This window comes from Tachypleus tridentatus, unplaced genomic scaffold (assembly GCF_004210375.1).
Source record: "Tachypleus tridentatus isolate NWPU-2018 unplaced genomic scaffold, ASM421037v1 Hic_cluster_2, whole genome shotgun sequence".
Classification (NCBI taxonomy): Eukaryota; Metazoa; Arthropoda; class Merostomata; order Xiphosura; family Limulidae; genus Tachypleus; species Tachypleus tridentatus.
Window position 1 is genome coordinate 29,616,396 of NW_027467782.1, and position 18,646 is coordinate 29,635,041.

Below are 18,646 nucleotides of genomic sequence, written 5' to 3' on the forward strand. Positions count from 1 at the left end.
ACTGTCATGACTTCTATATTGGAGAAACAAGGAGAAAAATGGAAACCACATTCAAAGAACACAAATAGTCACCTCCACACGTTTTCGAACACTGTAATTCAATCTTTGGCTTTCCTTCCATCCAACAGTTCCTCAACTGCAGAAGTAAAACCCTGGAATTTATTGTTCAACAAAACAGAATTATTATGATCAATTTCCTAACTTTTAAATCAAATAGTGTTCTTTCTGCCATCCTGAATGTCAATGTTAACTGATATATCTTTTCCATGTAAATGTTTAAGCTCCTCCTGAAATCTTACTGTCATTCTCCACAGTCTGCACTTTACCTGCCTCTTCTTTAATGAGGATACTCTCCAATTACAAATTCTACACATAAATTGCACATCTTCATTACTAGCTTCCTTCAAAATACCTGCCAGTCCAAAGCTCCCAAATGAAATCCCCTCATTGTGCTCGTTACATCTGGCAAACTTTGAACGCTTGTCTCCTAGTCTTAACCATTGTACTGATACTTGCAGCCTTACAGTTATCAATACTAATTACCATAATCTTTAGCTTACAGCTACTATTGAGCTTAACATTTAAGAATCAATTACATTATTTTTTTTATCACTACTCCTTCTTCACAATAACGTAATGAAGTTTAGCTATATAGAACTTTATAAATTAGTATAACTGACAACATACGTGAGGTTAATAACAAAATATTTTTAGTCTGATTTATAATCTACTTATTTTTATAAGCTGGATCAAAACTAGCGATCTCACTTGAAGTAATAAAGTTAATTCTTAAAACACCAAAAGATATTAAAACTTTTAGAATAGGCTCGTTACAGTTAATCGAGTTCACTAATTTTTGCTGTAATAATAAAACACGAAGAGAAAAACAGTTTTAGTAAACTATATTTTAGATTATATTTACTTAATAAAAAAAATATATTTATCCTGTTCTACGATTTATCACAAGCTTATCTTTAACGAAGCCGAAAGTACCGTTACAATGTTAAGCCTATTTAAAAATTAAACCTTGTTGTAAAACTCACACATTTTAAATTTTAAGTTTAAATTGTGACCATCCTTTTTTTTATTTACAAATCAGACTATATCTAGTTGTTATTTAACCCAAATGACTTCGAATTTTAATATCAAAATTAAATAACTCACAAAGTTATAAGAGCGACCACTCTCACCCTGCATCTCAAAACTCAGATTTGATGATCAGCGTTAACATCAAAAATATACGTATATATTTGATGGCATTTAAACGACAAAAAGCAACTTGAGCGTTGAGAGAATTTTTGTTCAATAGGAAATTTAGAATGAACAGATTTAAATAATAACAAATGCAAAGAAATGTACAAAATAACATTTGATACACACGTGTTAGAAAAACTACTGTGAAGAAAGGCTCAAATATAAGAATAAACCATTAATATAATGATAAATATGAAATATTATTACTTCATCAGCTTTTATGTCCTTTCCAACAATATACTTAGCTACTTTAGAAATACTCAACAATACACACCGTCTCTTAGGAACCAAACTATCACTACACAAGTTTCGAAGTCTGTGAAAAAAACAACTGCGGCGTATATTTCAAAATATTAATTTTACTAAAAGTAATTACAAAGGCTCTTTGGAAGATCTGAGTTAACATAATAATGATGTCTATTCTGGAGTGTTTAACTCATGTATTTCTGTTGCTTCTAATATGCTGTTGGAGGGATATCTTAATCCAGGCTCTCTTTAGGTTTTTTGATCGTAGCATCAATAATGACTTCTATATGCTACTTAATTAAAGTAATGACGGCTTCCTGTAAATGTAAAACCACGGAAGATATGAAAGACGCTTTAAAGTATATGTCTAAAGAAATCTGTACGGACATCTTGATATATCTTATTATAGTTGTGGTAACTGTCCTATGGCGATCACATTACGTATCCATGATGAATATCGCAATATTCCTGATTATCGTAGTTGTGATGATTCTCCTAATCTGTTTGATTATCTTAGCCATGACAAATGTACTAAAACATTCAAATAATGTCTTTTGGGTGGTTATCCTAAGTTGTTTCGTAAATATCATCCTGATGGTTCTCGGCAGATGTTTGACTAACATTGTCATGATAGCCGTATTAATATGTTTAACTTCACTAATCATATTAATTGTTTTGATGCGTGAGACTAAAATGATAATGATAGATATCGAGAGATACTTAACTGAAAAGGTGATGATCAGTATCTTAGAGAAACTGATTAAAGTAATAATAATGACTACACTCCAATTTATAATCAAAGAAAACATGATGGCTGTCCAATATATCTTACTTCACGTATTAATTAAGGTAATAACTTTTTTTATTTAATACAGTTATGGTGATTAGTGATGTCGATAAAAACCCACGTGTAGAGAACTATATATGCAAAAACGTTTCTTTTGGGTTGAGAAAATATTTTACATGAAAGAGCGAACAACATCACGTTCACAAAGAAAGAGGTAACTTACCGGAAGCTGACCATATGTTTGGAAGGGATTGTGTAACTGAGTGTCGGAATATAGAGGACGGTGTTAGATGTTTGAATATATAATTTTATTTGTATAAATAAATTACCGGTCAGTTACCTCTTTCTTTGTGAACCTGACGTAGTTCGCTCTTTCATGTAAAATATTTTCTCAACCCAAACGATCCATTTTTGCATATATAGTTTTGATGATTGTTACGAGAAAAAAAAATCGTATATAGAAAAGATAAATTGTTTGATAATTATCAAAATTGTTGTAATGTAATAAGTCAAGTAACTAGTATATGGGAGTGACATATGAAGAAAACTTTAGCGTTTAGTAAACATAAAAGATATCACACACGGTAAAGAACAACATGGAAAAGAAATCCAAAGAGCTATTGAAGTAAGTGTAAAATCTTTCAAATAAACAATTTATTCATGTCTTATCTGAATGAGGTTAAACGTTTTATAAACTTAAGAAACACCGAGATAAATTAATTCAGTCAGTATTTATTAGACGATTAGGTGTGACAGCATTATTTTAGCTAATTGTCTAATTACCTGATTGATAGTTGTACAAAAATATTTGTTCATGTTGATTACTGATAAAGAAAAAGAAGTGAGTGAGTACGAGGGCTGTTCAAAAAATACGCGGACTGACGTCATAAAACAAAATGTACTTTATTTAGAAGTTACAGGTCTGGGGCCCCTTTAAAGTACTCTCCTCTCCAACGCACACATTTATCCCAATGGTGTTTCCACTTGTTGAAACAGTCTTTGTACGTTTCTTTTGTAATGTCCTCCAGCTCCTTCGTCGCATTTGCCTTAATCTCGGGAATCATCTCAAATCTTCTTCCTTTCAAGGGTCTTTTGAGTTTGAGAACAAGAAAAAATCGCAAGGAGCAAGGTCAGGTGAGTAGGGGGGTGAAGTGAGGAAGAACAGTGATCGAGTGTTTGGCCAAAAACTCACGAGTTCTGAGGCACAAATTTCGCAGCAACGCGGTGCATCTTTAATTTTTCGGTCAAAATCTCGTAACAAGATCCAACTGATATCCCACACTCTTCAGTAAGCTCCCTTACAGTCAGACGTCGATTTGCCCGCACCAGGGTGTTGATTTTGTCGACGTGTGGGTCGTCAGTTTACGTGGAAGGACGTCCATGACGCTCACATCTTCAATGGACTGTCTTGTTCTTTAACAAGCACAACAAGCTGAGTCTAATGGCAAAGAAACCAAGACGATTAGAACTTGTAGAACTGCTGCAGCCCTTGTCTGTCCTTCCTGCCGTTGAGGAGTCCAGGTTGGGGTCTTGGGGTTGGGTCGTTTTTTGTCAAGAACCTCACCCTCGATCTTGCCATCATTGATGACCCTACCAGAAACGCAAGCCTCCAGAGGACATCGCTCTCAGTATTACTTGCACGTGCATGCCCTCTCACCACGGCAAGGTGACGATCCGACTGGAGAGTTAACAGGAGTAATAGTTTAACGTTTTCCTATTTTCTGTCTTTCAGACCCTGGTAACCCAAACTATCATGTGATTATATTTATTGGAATTTTACTTTCTACACCAAATTATAAGGCAATGTGTTAAGAAATTAATGAGATATAACGTGAAAAACTTTGATTAAATTTTGCATCAGGAGATGTTATATTAAGTATTTAGCACAGATGATGATGTTTCAAAGAGCTCTGCCGATTTCAGAGGGTTAATGACAAGTATCTGTTAGTCTATATTCCATGTTGTTACTATAAATAAGCTATTGACCATGTTTTGAGAAGAAACAAAGATACGTAAAGTTCCGTTTTGAATAATATGGTTGTGATCTTATTCATTTCTTATTTGATGGGATTTGTTAACGTGTATTGATAAAAAAGTCTAATCAAATTAAATGTGAAAGTGAAGTGCGGCGAAAAAGAAGAATTAGATGTGTGACTTAAAGGAATGAAATAAAATTGCAGACCAAACTGGTAGCTATACCTTTATGTCCTAAACTGAACAAACAACGTAGCCAGGCTAATTGATGAATGAATATTTTCTTTAGAATTATTTATTGTCAATGTTACAAGTGTAGCTAGAAGTTTGACCACCAATTTTGATTTCATTCTGTTACGGCTAGAAAAGAAAGGTGTATAAAAAGTAACTTTCCAGTCTTATATTTGTCATCACTCAATACGTTTTTTCGTTGAATACCAGTCTCATGAATTGAGCTATGTGATGAGAAACAAATAATTCTGTGAAAACCTCTTTACATTTGAAGTGTAATACTTTAAAAGTTACGTGTTAAGTGCTGAAAGGACAAATTAAGTTGAAAGTAGAAGAAATTATATTAAATTTATCACTTTACAATCAACAAATATATTCACATAATATAATCAACGCTTCTTTCACATGAAATGATAAGATTTCAGGGCTAACTGAAATTTCTTCTTAGTGCAATTATAAATTTATTAAAAGTTGAAACATCATCTTGATTAGTTGGAATGAAGTCAAATATTTAGTGTACGTCAGTATGAAATAAAAAATTAACAAATTTTCTCTAACATTTTATAGCTTTGATCTATCTTCGTTTGAAATGCATATGAGAAAAATCCAAATATTGGCTACGTCTTTTGTTATTAATTAAAAACTAATAAGTAGCAGTTTGTGTATTAGCTATTTGTTAGTTAGTTGTAGAGCCTTCAGTGTGGTTACGTCATATCCCTCCACTATATAAATGCTATATAAAAACTTGAAGAATTCTTTTTACACAGTCAACTAACTTACAGCTGATTTTAACGTCTTTTACTCTATCGCAGCTCAACGAACATGAAGACAGTTGTAAGTGTTCTACAGTTTATTCTATAAGTTAATTATATGCCAAACTGCAACACAACTCATCAGAGAGAAAAAACTGTATTTGTTGCACGGTATAATTTCAATATCAGAAGTGACAGCCCTCTACGTAGAATAATGTGAGATAATTTGACTAAAATTAAATCTTATGATACGAGACCTGATCGGATATTGTTAGTGAAATATACGTTTGATAACAATATTTTTTGAAAGGTATTCAAATTTAGTATAAAAGAATTCCCAGTAAAACAGCACTGTGATAAATGTTTTCATCATGTAAAACAACAAACAGGAGGAATTATGTTGAATTTCCCACCAAGCTTCTCGAGTGATATCTGTCACAACACCAGTATAATAACACTAATGTTGACTATATTCATCAAGTTAATCAACATTTGTAATTTCAATAACAATTATTAATATAAATTAGGCCAAACGATTTCGACGAAAAAAGAATAATGCCATTTATTTTACAATAATCTGTTCTATCTAAGAACATTTCACAATGAAATCATAAAGCTTTACGGGGAAAATGTTATTCGATAGGCTAATTTATATTGTAATAATTTGTGTGTCTGTTTTTCTTTGTTCCACACAATTTCCTCAAGGACCAAGCGAGTAGGTTGTTTGTTTTTAATGGTAATAGTTTTATAAAAGATATAATTTTGATATTTATTTTTATTACAGATTTTCGTTCTTCTTTTGATGACTACGGTCTTCACTACAGGAAGTTTCGCTAAAAATGGAAATAGCAAAAACATCCGAAACATTTACGATGGTTTCGGTGATCCAAGAAACACAGCGAGAGGAAGGGGAGTTATTGACCTACCTGGCTTTGACGTCGATCCAGGTTTTGGAAGACGTAATGGAAATGGAAAAGGCAACAAAAAAGTTGAGAAGAGACGCCATCAGAGACTTAGGCTTAGAACTTCATTCCAAGTTTGGCTTAAAAAGTGGTGGATAGTGGGTTGAGAAACGGAAGCTAACCGAGGTAAGTATTATTGAATATTTCAAACTTTAAATATGAAAATATTGCAAAGTTCCACTTTTCTCGTAAGAAGTGTAAATAATTTAACCTTCCAGCCATGCTGCTCGACAAGCAATCTGAAGAAACAAACTTGAACCTGTTTTAACTTATGTTGATGCCCCCAGTTGGTACAGTGGCAAGTCTATGGATTTAAAACGCTGAAATCAGCGTTTCAATTCCCCTCGGTGGACTCAGCAGACAGATCGATGTGGCTTTGCTATAAGTTTGTTTGTTTGATTTTTGAGTTTCGCACAAATCTACTCGAGGGCTATCTGTGCTAGCCGTTCCTAATTTAATAGTGTAAGACTAGAGGGAAGGCAGCTAGTTATCACCACCCACCGCCAACTCTTGGGCTACTCTTTTACCAACGAATAGTGGGATTGACCGTCACATTATAAAGTCCCCCCGTCTGAAAGGGCGCGCATGTTAGGCGCGACAGGGATGCAAACCCGCGACTTTCAGATTACGAGTCGCACGCCTTAACACGCTTGGCCATGCCGGGCCGGCTTTGCTATAAGAAAACACACACACACTAATGTTAATTGCATGGCATGACCAGCTGGTTAAGATGCTCGACACGTGATATGAAAATCACGGGTTCGAATTTCCGTCACGCCAAATTATTCTCGCTTTTTCAACCATGGGGCGTTATAATGTTACTCTCAATCCCACTATTCGTTTGTTCAAAAGTAGCCTAAGAATTGGCAGTGGGTAGTGGTGACTAGCTTCCATACATTGATAAATTTGGGATGGGTAGCGCAGATAGCTCTCGTGTAGCTTTTTGTGAAATTAAAAAAAAAGCAAAGAAACCAATTCAGTAATACAAAATTAAAAAGAGGTAAAATGATGAGGCAGTTCACAATATTTGAACAGAAACTTATTGACTGACCGACATTTACCCCCACGTGGCAGAGAGGTAAGTCAGCGGTTTTACACCAGTGGAAACCGGAATTTGGTACTTGTTGTGCGTATGCGTAATGTATAAGAACTCAAAATTAATACACATTAAACAATATGTTAAGTATGCAATGAGAATCATAAAGGTGTTAGCACACGTGTTCTTTTTAGTGCAAAGCTACACAGTGGTTTATTGCAATTCATCCACCGTATATAACCTAGTACCGGTTATTAGCGTTTTAAGTCCCTAAAATCATCGAAAAGTCGTTGAGAGAAGAGAGAGAACTATTGTATTTGTGCAGCATAAGTAATTCTCACGTTTAATAAAACGGTAAAAATGAAATATTGTAACCTCTACTTCACAATTAGCTCTAAATAAATAGGAGTATATTACTTAAGGGAATTGGGTTTATGATATATAATTAATAAATAAATAATTTTAACTTAAAAACAAATTAATCAAAATACGTTTAATTTATTTTTGTTTTGGCTTGTTTTCTTAAGTTAAAATTAATTATATAATTAGTCAGTGATTTGGATTTGCTGTTTTTAACGCAATCCTTTCTTATGATTTTTGGGTTCGAATCCCCGTCCCATCAAACATGTTTCTCCTTTTAACCATTGAAGCGTTATATTGTGAGGGTCATCCCAATAATCGTTGGTAAAAGAGTAGCCCAAGAATTGGCGGTGGGTGGTGATGACTAGCTGTCTTCCCTCTAGTCTTACACTGCTAAATTAGGGACTTCTAGCGCAGATAATCCTCGAGTAGTTTTGCGCGAAACTCAAAACTATCCAAACCAAACCTTCATATTTTAGTTAATTATTTTCACCAATATATATATATATATATAAGTATAATGAAAACTATTTCACAAATAATTCAATACACCGGTATGTCTGTGAATTCACAGCTCTAGAATCTGGGTTTCGATTGTGGTGGGCTGAGACCAGATGTCCCATTGTGGAGCTTTGTGCTTAGTTAGAAACAAGCAAACATATATGATATAATTCATATTTTTCTTGATACATAAACTTCTCCAATCCCTTAAAATCATTAAAGTTAATTAAATATCTTACTTATGACAACATTGACACATTTTGTGGTTTTAATTCAATTTGTATGAAACTTTAAAAGTACTTTTTATTCTTTATCACTTCTTAGGATCTTGATTCTCACTGAAAGAAAAGATGTTTTGAAATCTTACCTTCATTTAATTAACAATTCGCAAATTAAGTAGTGTACAAAAAATATATATATTTGAAATTAATTACAATAAAGTGAATTTTGAAATGAAAAACTTTGTATTGAATATCAAATAAAGTGTAATTTGTACCTAAAATAAATATTTTTTCTGTCTGTTCCTCCTCCACCAGAAACACATTGCGATACCGAATCAAGTGTTTGCTTCGGTTAGTTTTTGCGATCTTACTCACAAATATTTGAACGTTAATATTATATTATAAAGATATTGAGAGGAAAAAGAAAGTCAAACGTGTTACCAGTCGAATGGGCTGTAAATACTTATACAGTAAATAGTATAAACCATTAAAATTTGTATTTGTAAGTAATTTAAAATTACACAACTATATTTCTGTAATTAATATAAACTATACAAGTATGTCTCTTTGAACGGTTAAACTACAAAATTGTGTTTCTTTAAATACTGTAAACTACACAACTGAGTATGTGTGCTGAATATAAATTATCACAAGATTAGAGTGAATTAATCTATGAGACCTTTTCCCTCATTTATATCTACTATATTTTTGTGCGATAGAAAAGAGCGGGAAATTTAAACACAAGAAATATATTTATTTTATATTTTCTAACTGCACATTTTATTATTGTATGTTTTGTTTTGGTGGAAATTGTGTTCAAATATACCTATTTGCAGCAGTTCCTGTAGTAACAGTATAGAATCTAACAATTTATAAAATATGTTTATGGTTTTTGACATCTGGGAAAATTTAATATGGATTTAGTTCACATCTGTGCTGAAAAGTTAGTATGAGTTTGAATCGGTCAACTACTTAAGGTGAAGTATGTTTACAGAGAGTTTTACACAAGACTGATGATATATTTTAGATATATTATATGCATGTAGATTTTTGGAATAATTTCTACATTATGATGGCAATTTGTTTTAATTGTCAATAAAGAAAACTTATGTTGGTTAATATTAAATATATAAACTGTGCCGATATATATACTTACAGTTCTTTGTATGTTTAATTTTCGCACAAAGCTACACGAAGGCTATCTGCGCTAGCCGTCCCTAATTTAGCGGTATAAGACAAGAAGGAAGGCAGCTAGTCATCACTACCCAATGCCAACTCTTAGGCTACTCTTTTACTAACGAATAGTGGGATTCACCGTCACATATTAACGTACGGCTAAAAGGGCGAGCATGTTTGGTGCGACCGGAATTCGAACCCATATATACATTTATAATGAATTATAATAAACTGGATTTAGTGATAACTCCGCATGCAGTTGTGATTAAGCAAAGAGAAAACTTTACGGATCTATATCTTGAAATACATGACAAACGTATGATGTTGACATAATAAGACCTTTCCACACGGCTGTACAACGATTTTTGTGTTTGGAGCTGAACAAACATCGGTTGAAGTCATGCATTGCTTGATGTAGTTCTCTGTTTTGTTTAACGCAATTTATTCAAATCTATTCTTCACAAAACGGGATTTGATATATTTATAATTTTGAGTACTTGAGAAAAAAACAACTTGTAACACTGATCTACCTAACTTCTTTGATGCGTTTTCAATCAACCAGTGTTGTTTGAAATCATTGCTTACCAATTATGTTTAACAGCATTTTTGAAACCATATTTATAACAACGTGTTAAATATTGAACAAAAATATTTCATCAGTATACGGGGATAAAATACAAAAGCCTACATAGTTTTATTATACGAACATTACAGATCGAGACCATAAATAAAACCACAATGATTGGTCATCACCTGCTGTTATTTTAATAACTAACCAAAAATGCTCAGTAATTTGTATTGTAAGCTATTTGAATAAAGAACGTTTTGGTATACATACTGAAGATAATAGCATTCTTATATCACAGAAATATCTGATTTCAATTGTTTAAAATTGATTACCGAACTAATATATTACGTAAATAACATTTCTGTGTAAGAGAAAAAAAATGTTTTATTTTTTATAAGTCTTGGAATTTTGATGATCAACATAAGTATAGAATAAAGTTAACAAAATTAGAAAATAACCAGGCACACCTGTATATAGTTTTTGTTTTACATTAAGCACAAAGCTACACAATGTGCTATCTGAGCTCTCCCCAACACAGGTCTCGGAACCCGGTTTTAAGCGTTGTAAGTCGGCAGACATATCGCTAAGCCACTGGGGAGCCACATTTATATATCTTTAATTATTATTTCTCCAGACATTTCTAATATTGTGCAAATGTTTCGCATATCATATTCAATACTTATTTGTTGTTTATTTTATGTTTTTTTCTCTTTAGCAATAACCAAACAATCTGTTTATTGAAAATCACACGTAAAAATTTATCTACTCACACAATTTGATATGCACACGTAAATAATCTGTGTGTTCATACGGATTTATATACATGCGTAAATATTGTATCTAGTCACACTGATTGATTTTCACACGCAAACATCCCGTCTATCACACAATTTGATATTCACACTCATAAGTAGCCATTAACAACTCCGAATGTTAAAATTAATGATAAGTTGTAGAATCTTCATTTAAACGCTAAAACATTCTTTACCGTTAAAACACGAGTAGATGCCAATGACCACATCAGCGATCGGAACCTGATACTTGTTCTAGACACAAATAAGTACATTTTGTGCTAACTGATTTTATAGAAGGCCACTTTTTGTTTTTCACTAACTCAGGAATATTTTTGACTAACAACAGTTAACAAATAATAACTTTTGCTTTTGGTTATAGTGGTCTGCACTCTAGAAAGTTACGCTAAGAACGGAAATAACGATACACACCGGAACATCCACGATGGTTGCAGTGATCTCGGAAACAAAAGGGGATGTGCGAACGGTAATGACAGATATGGGAGTAACGGTGATCCAAATTTTCATAAAAGTAATAGAAATAAAGGAGACAATAAGAAACGGTTAGGAAGAGTCACTGTGATGAGGGAAATAATAAATAAATCTAAGTAAGGGTTTCTTTTCTCCCTTAATGCGATGATATTATTGGGCCACGCACTCACGTGACATTAACAGATCAATGTTAATACTTAAACAACCAATCCTCAAAATACGTTATGGGATATGATGTGTGACTGGCGACTGAAGAAGCTTTCTTTCATAATACTATTTTTTACTTTATACTGTGGCATCTAACGACCTATTTTCATTTTAACAAATGAAAGCAGTGACCGTCTGATTAATTAAAGTTTGCTACTAATCTTTACAACCATCTACAGTCAGAAATCATTATTAGACGTAATTTTATAATAATCTTAAATTAAAATCTCCTTATTCAACAGGCACATACACAAAACAATCTTTTTCTTTCCTTTTATACTGTTTCAGTAAAACTAGATGGCGCTATATTCAATAACCTTTTTTTTTTTTATAGGAAACTTCCATTTATCAAATGAAATCATGGTTTCAGAACATTAAAAAAAAATAAAACTTAAATTTATAGATTTTTCTATGTTTGGCAATTCGAGTCCCAACATATAGTATTTTTCTTGACCTATTTTAATCGTTTCCTTTTCAATAAGTAACTAAAACAGTATGGAAGAAAAAGGACATTGGCCATACTTTACCTTAGCACTTCCATATTTTCTGCATGGTTACAGTTTTACTGTGATGCAGTAAGTAAAGTTAGTAACATTTATCAAAACTCTTAAAAGCACAAACGGTTTTGCTATATTCACAAACTTCTGATCTGATGAACCAAAGATGATCAGAATTAGATAATAAATCTAGGGATTAATACAGAATAAGATTTCTACTTATTAACAGGCCAAATATAAACAATATCCCATAAGATCTAGGTTACGTTGAAACAAGATATCAAGCTAATAATGTAGTGTAATTATAAAAAAGAGAATAAAATAAAAAACTGATAAACATTATAACATTCATTTACAGTTAACATGAGACGTTATTGTTAGACCTATTACATTGTTAACCGTTGCACTTTTTTATTAGTTTGCAGAGATTTTCAAGAAGTTGAAGAGTTTATCATAATAGTATTACAACTACACGATATATGTGTAATATCTATTGATGAATGCGTGTTTCTTTACAGACCGGCTTGTATACGGCAAATATAGTTTGCGGAATACTATTTACGATCTCCATTTCATACAATATAACTTATAGACATTATAAATTAAATATACTACCGACATTATAATTAAAAAATAACCTTAAAAAAGAATGGAAGATACCACACGAAGCACATACCAATGACTCGGAAACATGATAGTAAAGTATATCAAACATTTGCATTGATTTCAAAACTATCTAGACATTCTTAAATAGCTTTTAATTGAAAATATAATATGGATAAAGGAACTTATTTAACGAGAACATGAGAGGTTACTCTTACATTCTATACCAACTGGGAAGAAACTGTAATGACATAAGTGCCTGTCAATAGAGAATAGCGATCGGTAAGTTTATTTATCTTCAGTTGTATGTGTTCTTTTATTTTAGCAAAGCCACATCGGGCTATCTGTTTGAGGCTTCCATATATTCAGTTGTCTCTACTGTGTAACATAGAACATTAAGTAAATATGAAATTATTATTGGAACTACCGTGGAACGTATAATTTAAGTAAAATGAGAACTTTACACATCATGTAGTTATAAATAAACTCAGAGTGAAAGTTTCACAAAACATAACATAATTTTACCTTCCCAAACTTAACAGGAGTATGACAAACAAATAAATAATAATAAAATGTAAAATAGAAAAGAAATTAAATATCTTACATGAAATAATTCAGATTGTAAGAAAGAGAAACGAATAATTCTGTAATTTACTTTTCGACGAAGTGAAGATGTAAACACCATAATGTTTATTTGGCATGATTTTCGACTTTGAAAGGACATCAATATAAAAAAGAAATTTAAAATATTTCCATAAAATTTATAGCATTCATTTGTTATTCAAATTTGTTTCGCAATATATCCGACGAAATAGCCAATTATGAAATATAACCTTCCCATAATTTAGCATATAACATACGAGAGTTTCGTAACTCACAGCTATGGCCTTCGGTATGATTGCTTCATATCCCCACATTATGTAAATACGAAAAGTTGAAGAATGCTTTTAATATAACAGTTTAACTTACAGCTGCTATCAACGTCTTTTACCTTATCGCTATCTAATGAGGACAGTGGAAAGTGTTCTACAGTTTATTCTATAAGTTAATTATCGGTAAAACTGTAACACAACTCACCGGAGACAAATAGTTGTATTTTTTGCATGGTATCATTTCAATATAAAAGTAGCACTTCTCTATGCAGAATAATATGAGAGAATTAGACAAAAATTAATTACTGATCAAATTTCGGGACATTGTAGTTGAGATATAAATAGACAACGTAATTCTTAAAAAGGTATTTATAAAGAGTATGAAAGAATTCCCAGTAAAACAGCACTGTGATAAATGTTCTCATCATATAAAACAACAAACAGGGGAATTATGTTGAATTTCCCACCATGCTTTTCGAATGGTATCTGTCACAACACCAGTAAAATAACGTTTATGTTGACTAGATTCACTAACTTATTCAATCTTTTGTAATTTCAAATACAATTATTAATACAAGTTAGGCTAAACGATTTAGACTATAGAAGAATAATGCCATTTATTTTATAGTAATCTTTTCTACACAAGAACATTTTAACATAAAATCTTAAAGCTTTATGGGGAAATTGTTATACGATAGGCTAAGTTACATTCTACTAGTTTGTGTTTGTGTCTGTAAAATAACTATGGATCTATACAACTTTCTCACAGAGTAACTAGTTTGTGTTTTATTGGTCATAGTTTCATGAGGAAAATGATTTTTTATTTTTTCAGGTTTTCTTTCTACTTTTCATTATTATCGTCTACACTGTCGGAAGTTACGCTATAAACGAAATAATCGAAAACATCCACAATGGTTATGGTGGTCATGGAGATAAAAAGTGAAATAGGAGCGCTGTCGATAGAGACAGGAATAAAAGTGGTTTCACCAGTAAACCAGGTTTTGTAATAGGTAGTGGAAATGGAAAATACAAAAGAATGTGTTTGGAAAAGACCCATACTTTGGCTTGGGTTTTGACAGTGGCCTTAACTTAAGAGATGGGTTGGAAAGAAGAACACGAACAGCAAGACAATCAGAAATGCAATTCGGAACTAATCGAAGAGGAAGAAGATTGGATAGTGAACTAAGAAGAAATGAAATTTTTATTTGGATGCATAAAATCACACTGCTGGATGATAATTGGTAAGAGGTCAATTAATTTCGATGTTGAAGTTCATAAAAATATGTGAGTATATCAAAATTTAAATACCAAAGCGTTTGGAATAAAGTTAATCAATTTAACCATTTAACATTAAACTCGACTTGTGAGTCTGTAGATCGCCTGTTCAAATTCCTATCGAATCAAACGTGCTTGCACTTTCACTGGTCAGAGTGTAGACCAAAATTCTTGACTTATGTAATATTTCTTTTATTAATGTGAATATTGTTTCACATGATATAAAAATGCATAGTATGCTCTTTTAATAACTGTCATACAATATCGTCAGTGGTTTGTTAATTTTTGGAAGAATCTGCTTTGTTAACTTTAATGTTTTTAAAAGTTCTGAATATTAAAAAAAATGCTTCTCTATTAAGGTTAAAAAAAGTAAATTGTTTTCTAATTAATGTGTAATGTCTGTGAGCTTAAAATTTCTACACATTAAAAAATTATTAGTTCTGAAATGAGAAACATAAGGGCCTCAGGCCAAGTTGTTTTCTTAAAGTAAAGCTACACATTGGGGTATGAGAAATTTGTAATTGCATAGAACCGAGTCCAGATATTAGTGATTAAATTCACTCAAGTCATTGCTAACTCGTTGGAAAATGAGAAAGGACTGTTGTATTTGTACAGAATAAGAAATTTTCAGTTTTATTAAAGGGTAACATTGGAACTTCTACTTTACATGTAACTGTGAAGAAAGAGGTTGAAATACATAAGTGGAATAGCCTGTGTGATACGTTACTTCTTACACAGAGATTTATATGTCAGTCTATTATATAAACATTTTATGTAAATTGAACATAAATAAATAGAAAAATTACGTATATATATATATATATATTAATAATAAAATAATAATAATACAGTTAATAAAATAACTTACTTTTAACAACATCGACAATTCTGTGGTTTTAATTCAATTGATATGAAAGTTCTTATACGTTTTCTTTTTTCACTGCTTTTAGGATCCGGATTCTCGCTGATAGAAATGATATTCTGAAGTCTTACCTTTATTCAAATAACACCAGAAGGTTATATAGTACAAGAAAAATATATTCTTGAACTTATTGTACACTGAATATTGAAATAAAAATTGTATTGAAATTTAGTTTCATTATTTCGTGGTTATAGAAAACACAAAACAATAAACTGAATCAAGTAAGAAATAAAGTGTAATTTATACTTAAAAGAAAACTTTCGTTAATCTCTCTGTGTATTTCTCCTGTTCCAGGAACATTTTTCGAAACATATTGAAATGCTTGCTTAAGTTAGTTTATGTAAAAGATATTTCGAGTGTTGACAATTCGAAGAAGAAATGTTCTAGAAGAACTATTACCACGTGGTGAAATGTTTGACCCTGATATTCATCTTTTATCTGTACTCACATTTTTGTTATCGATATTTAATCTATAAGCCAGCTAATAGCGTCAACTAATTACAGTCTAAACCAAACGCTAAACGAGCAGCGGAGACTTTCTCAACATGTTTTATAGAATCATTGTTGTTCTATAATCATCATTGTTTTATGCACGTGAGTACTGAAACTTCACTGTAACCTGTATCACTCTTCTTATAATTAAGCAAAATATTACGAGGCTTCTAAAATATTTGTTTAAAAAATTAATGTTTCTCTATTAGTGACCTTGTCTTCTACCAGGTTGTAAGGAAGTATTATTTTTGTTACACGTTTTCTTTCATATAAACGTTCATTAGGGCCTGGCATGGCCTAGTGCGTTAAGGCGTGCGCTTCGTAATCTGAGGGTCGCGGGTTCGCGCCCGAGTCGCGCCAAACATGCTCACCCTCCCAGCCGTGGGGGCGTTATAATGTGACGGTCAATCCCACTATTCGTTGGTAAAAGAGTAGCCCAAGAGTTGGCGGTGGGTGGTGATGACTAGCTGCCTTCCCTCTAGTCTTACACTACTAAATTAGGGACGGCTAGCACAGATAGCCCTCGAGTAGCTTTGTGCGAAATTCCAAAGAAAAAAAAAATAAACGTTCATTAGTTTATTGCAATAATATAAAATGAACTAAAAACACTGCTAGGAACAAAGTCTATGAACGGTACAACTATACATTAATTGTTCCAAAAGAAGCGTGAAAGGTGTTCTACACAATTTTAACATATGTATCTGGTACTACTGGTTATGCGGTACGTTCGAAATTCTTGTATCATACAAAGTAATAAACACTGGATAAAGAAACAATGGCTTCATAGAGTCAACTGATACCAAGCTAATACATTTAAAAAAAGAAAGACTACAACATATAGTTTTGAAAATAAAAGACGAGTATTTCCAAAAAATTCTTGATGAATAAAGATATAAATTCATTTGTTATCAATGTTATTTTCTTTCATCAGTTTATATTTTTCTTCAGAAACATTATAATAAAAAGTATTCATTGTGATAAAGGAAATAATAAATTAAACTAAGTTAGAGTTTGTTACCAATTTGTAAACAATTTCTTTGTGATAGAAAAAAAATGAATATTAATTTCGAAGTCTGCGTATCTTATGGAAAATCTATTTGTAAAAGCAAAATAACTTGTATGGAATTTAAGTTATTAGGTCAAAGTAATATTGCAAAAGATCTCAGGAACAGTATTCAAAACTCCTTATGCAATGATATTATTGGGTCACATTATCACGTGACACTAACAGATGAATTTTGTTAGGTAATTAACCAATTCCCCAAGTTCTTTTACGGGATATGAAGTAAGATTAATTAGAGTAAAAGCTCTCTTTCATAATACAGCTTTTTTATTGGATACTATAACATCTAACAACCTATTTTTATTTCAACAAATGAAAGCAGCGGTTGTCAGTCTAATAAAGTTCACAATAGATGCTTTACTACATCTACAGTCAGAAACCATTATTAGATGTGATTTTATCATAATTTTAATTTAAAATCTCATTAATCGACAGGCACATACTGTTTGAGTAAAACTATATGACGCTATATTCCAGAAAATTTTTGATAGGAAACTTACATTTATCAAATTAAATCATGGTTTCAGATTATTTATCTATTGATTCATTGATCTATTTTCATCGTTTCCTTTTTATTAGTTATTTGAAACAGTATGGAGGAACGAAATCACTGGCTTTACTTTACGTAACATTTCCAGGTTTTCTGCATTTTTAATGTTTTATTGTGATATAGGAAAACAATATGACATTTTATTGTCGAGTTTAATAAGATTCATCAAAACTGTTAAAAGTATAGCAGTTTGTTATATTCAGTAGCTTCTGATCTTATCAACCAATGGGGATCAGAATTTGATAATTAATTGAGTGACTAATATAGGTAATTGAAAATAACTTTTATACTTGTTATCAGTCATAATGTCGACAATTTCCCATAAAGTTTAGGTTGTTTCCAAACAAGATATCAAACTTATAATGTTGAATAATCATGATGAAAAAGTGAATAAAACGAAAAACTGATAAACATAATAACATAGATTTACACTTCACATGAGACATTAATGTTTGACCTATTACATTGTAAACCGTTACATATTCCAAATAGTTCTTTAAAGATTTTGAACAAGTAGAAGTGTTCATCGTAATATTATTACAACCACACTCTAAGCAAGTTTCTTTATATACAGTCTTATATACGGCAAACATAGTTTGCGGAATGCTATTTAAGTTAGCTATTTAATACAACATACATTATACATATTATAAATTAACTATATTACAGACATTATAGTCAATAAAGTTACTGAAAGTAACCTTAAAAAAAATTGAAACATATATTAGAAGAACACACCTATGCTCAGTAACATGATAGTAAAGTATATAAAACACTTGAATTGATTTGAGATTTATTTATACATTCTTCAAGA

At 31.7% G+C, this 18,646-nt stretch overlaps 1 protein-coding gene and 1 long non-coding RNA gene across 39 annotated transcripts in view; one reads left to right on the forward strand and one right to left on the reverse strand.

Annotated features, from left to right (window-relative positions):
* LOC143242558 (dynein axonemal heavy chain 7-like) overlaps positions 1-2,539 on the reverse strand; it is a 29,576-nt gene extending 27,037 nt beyond the window's left edge. For 8 of the 37 annotated variants that reach the window (XM_076485997.1, XM_076485998.1, XM_076485996.1 and 5 more), the window contains exons 1-2: positions 1,165-1,226; positions 73-152 (exon numbers count right to left, since the gene is read on the reverse strand). Coding sequence is in view for 3 of the 37 variants with exons in the window: in XM_076486022.1 (XP_076342137.1) it covers positions 2,511-2,524 (14 nt within the window). In the remaining 34 variants the exon portion in view is untranslated. Of the gene's footprint in view, positions 1-72; positions 153-412; positions 1,024-1,164; positions 1,332-1,461; positions 1,582-2,510 lie in introns of those variants that run through there. The other 29 variants (XM_076486020.1, XM_076486021.1, XM_076486000.1 and 26 more) reach the window with 23 other exon arrangements.
* Positions 2,540-5,039: 2,500 nt separating this feature from the next.
* On the forward strand, positions 5,040-8,603 carry LOC143243121 (uncharacterized). Of its 2 annotated transcripts, none has more exons than XR_013023919.1 (3): positions 5,040-5,326; positions 6,029-6,332; positions 8,428-8,603. It is a non-coding gene; the product is annotated as an uncharacterized LOC143243121 (long non-coding RNA). The 2 variants fall into 2 exon arrangements; XR_013023920.1 differs by having other exon boundaries at positions 6,069-6,332.
* The last annotated feature ends 10,043 nt before the right edge of the window (positions 8,604-18,646 follow it).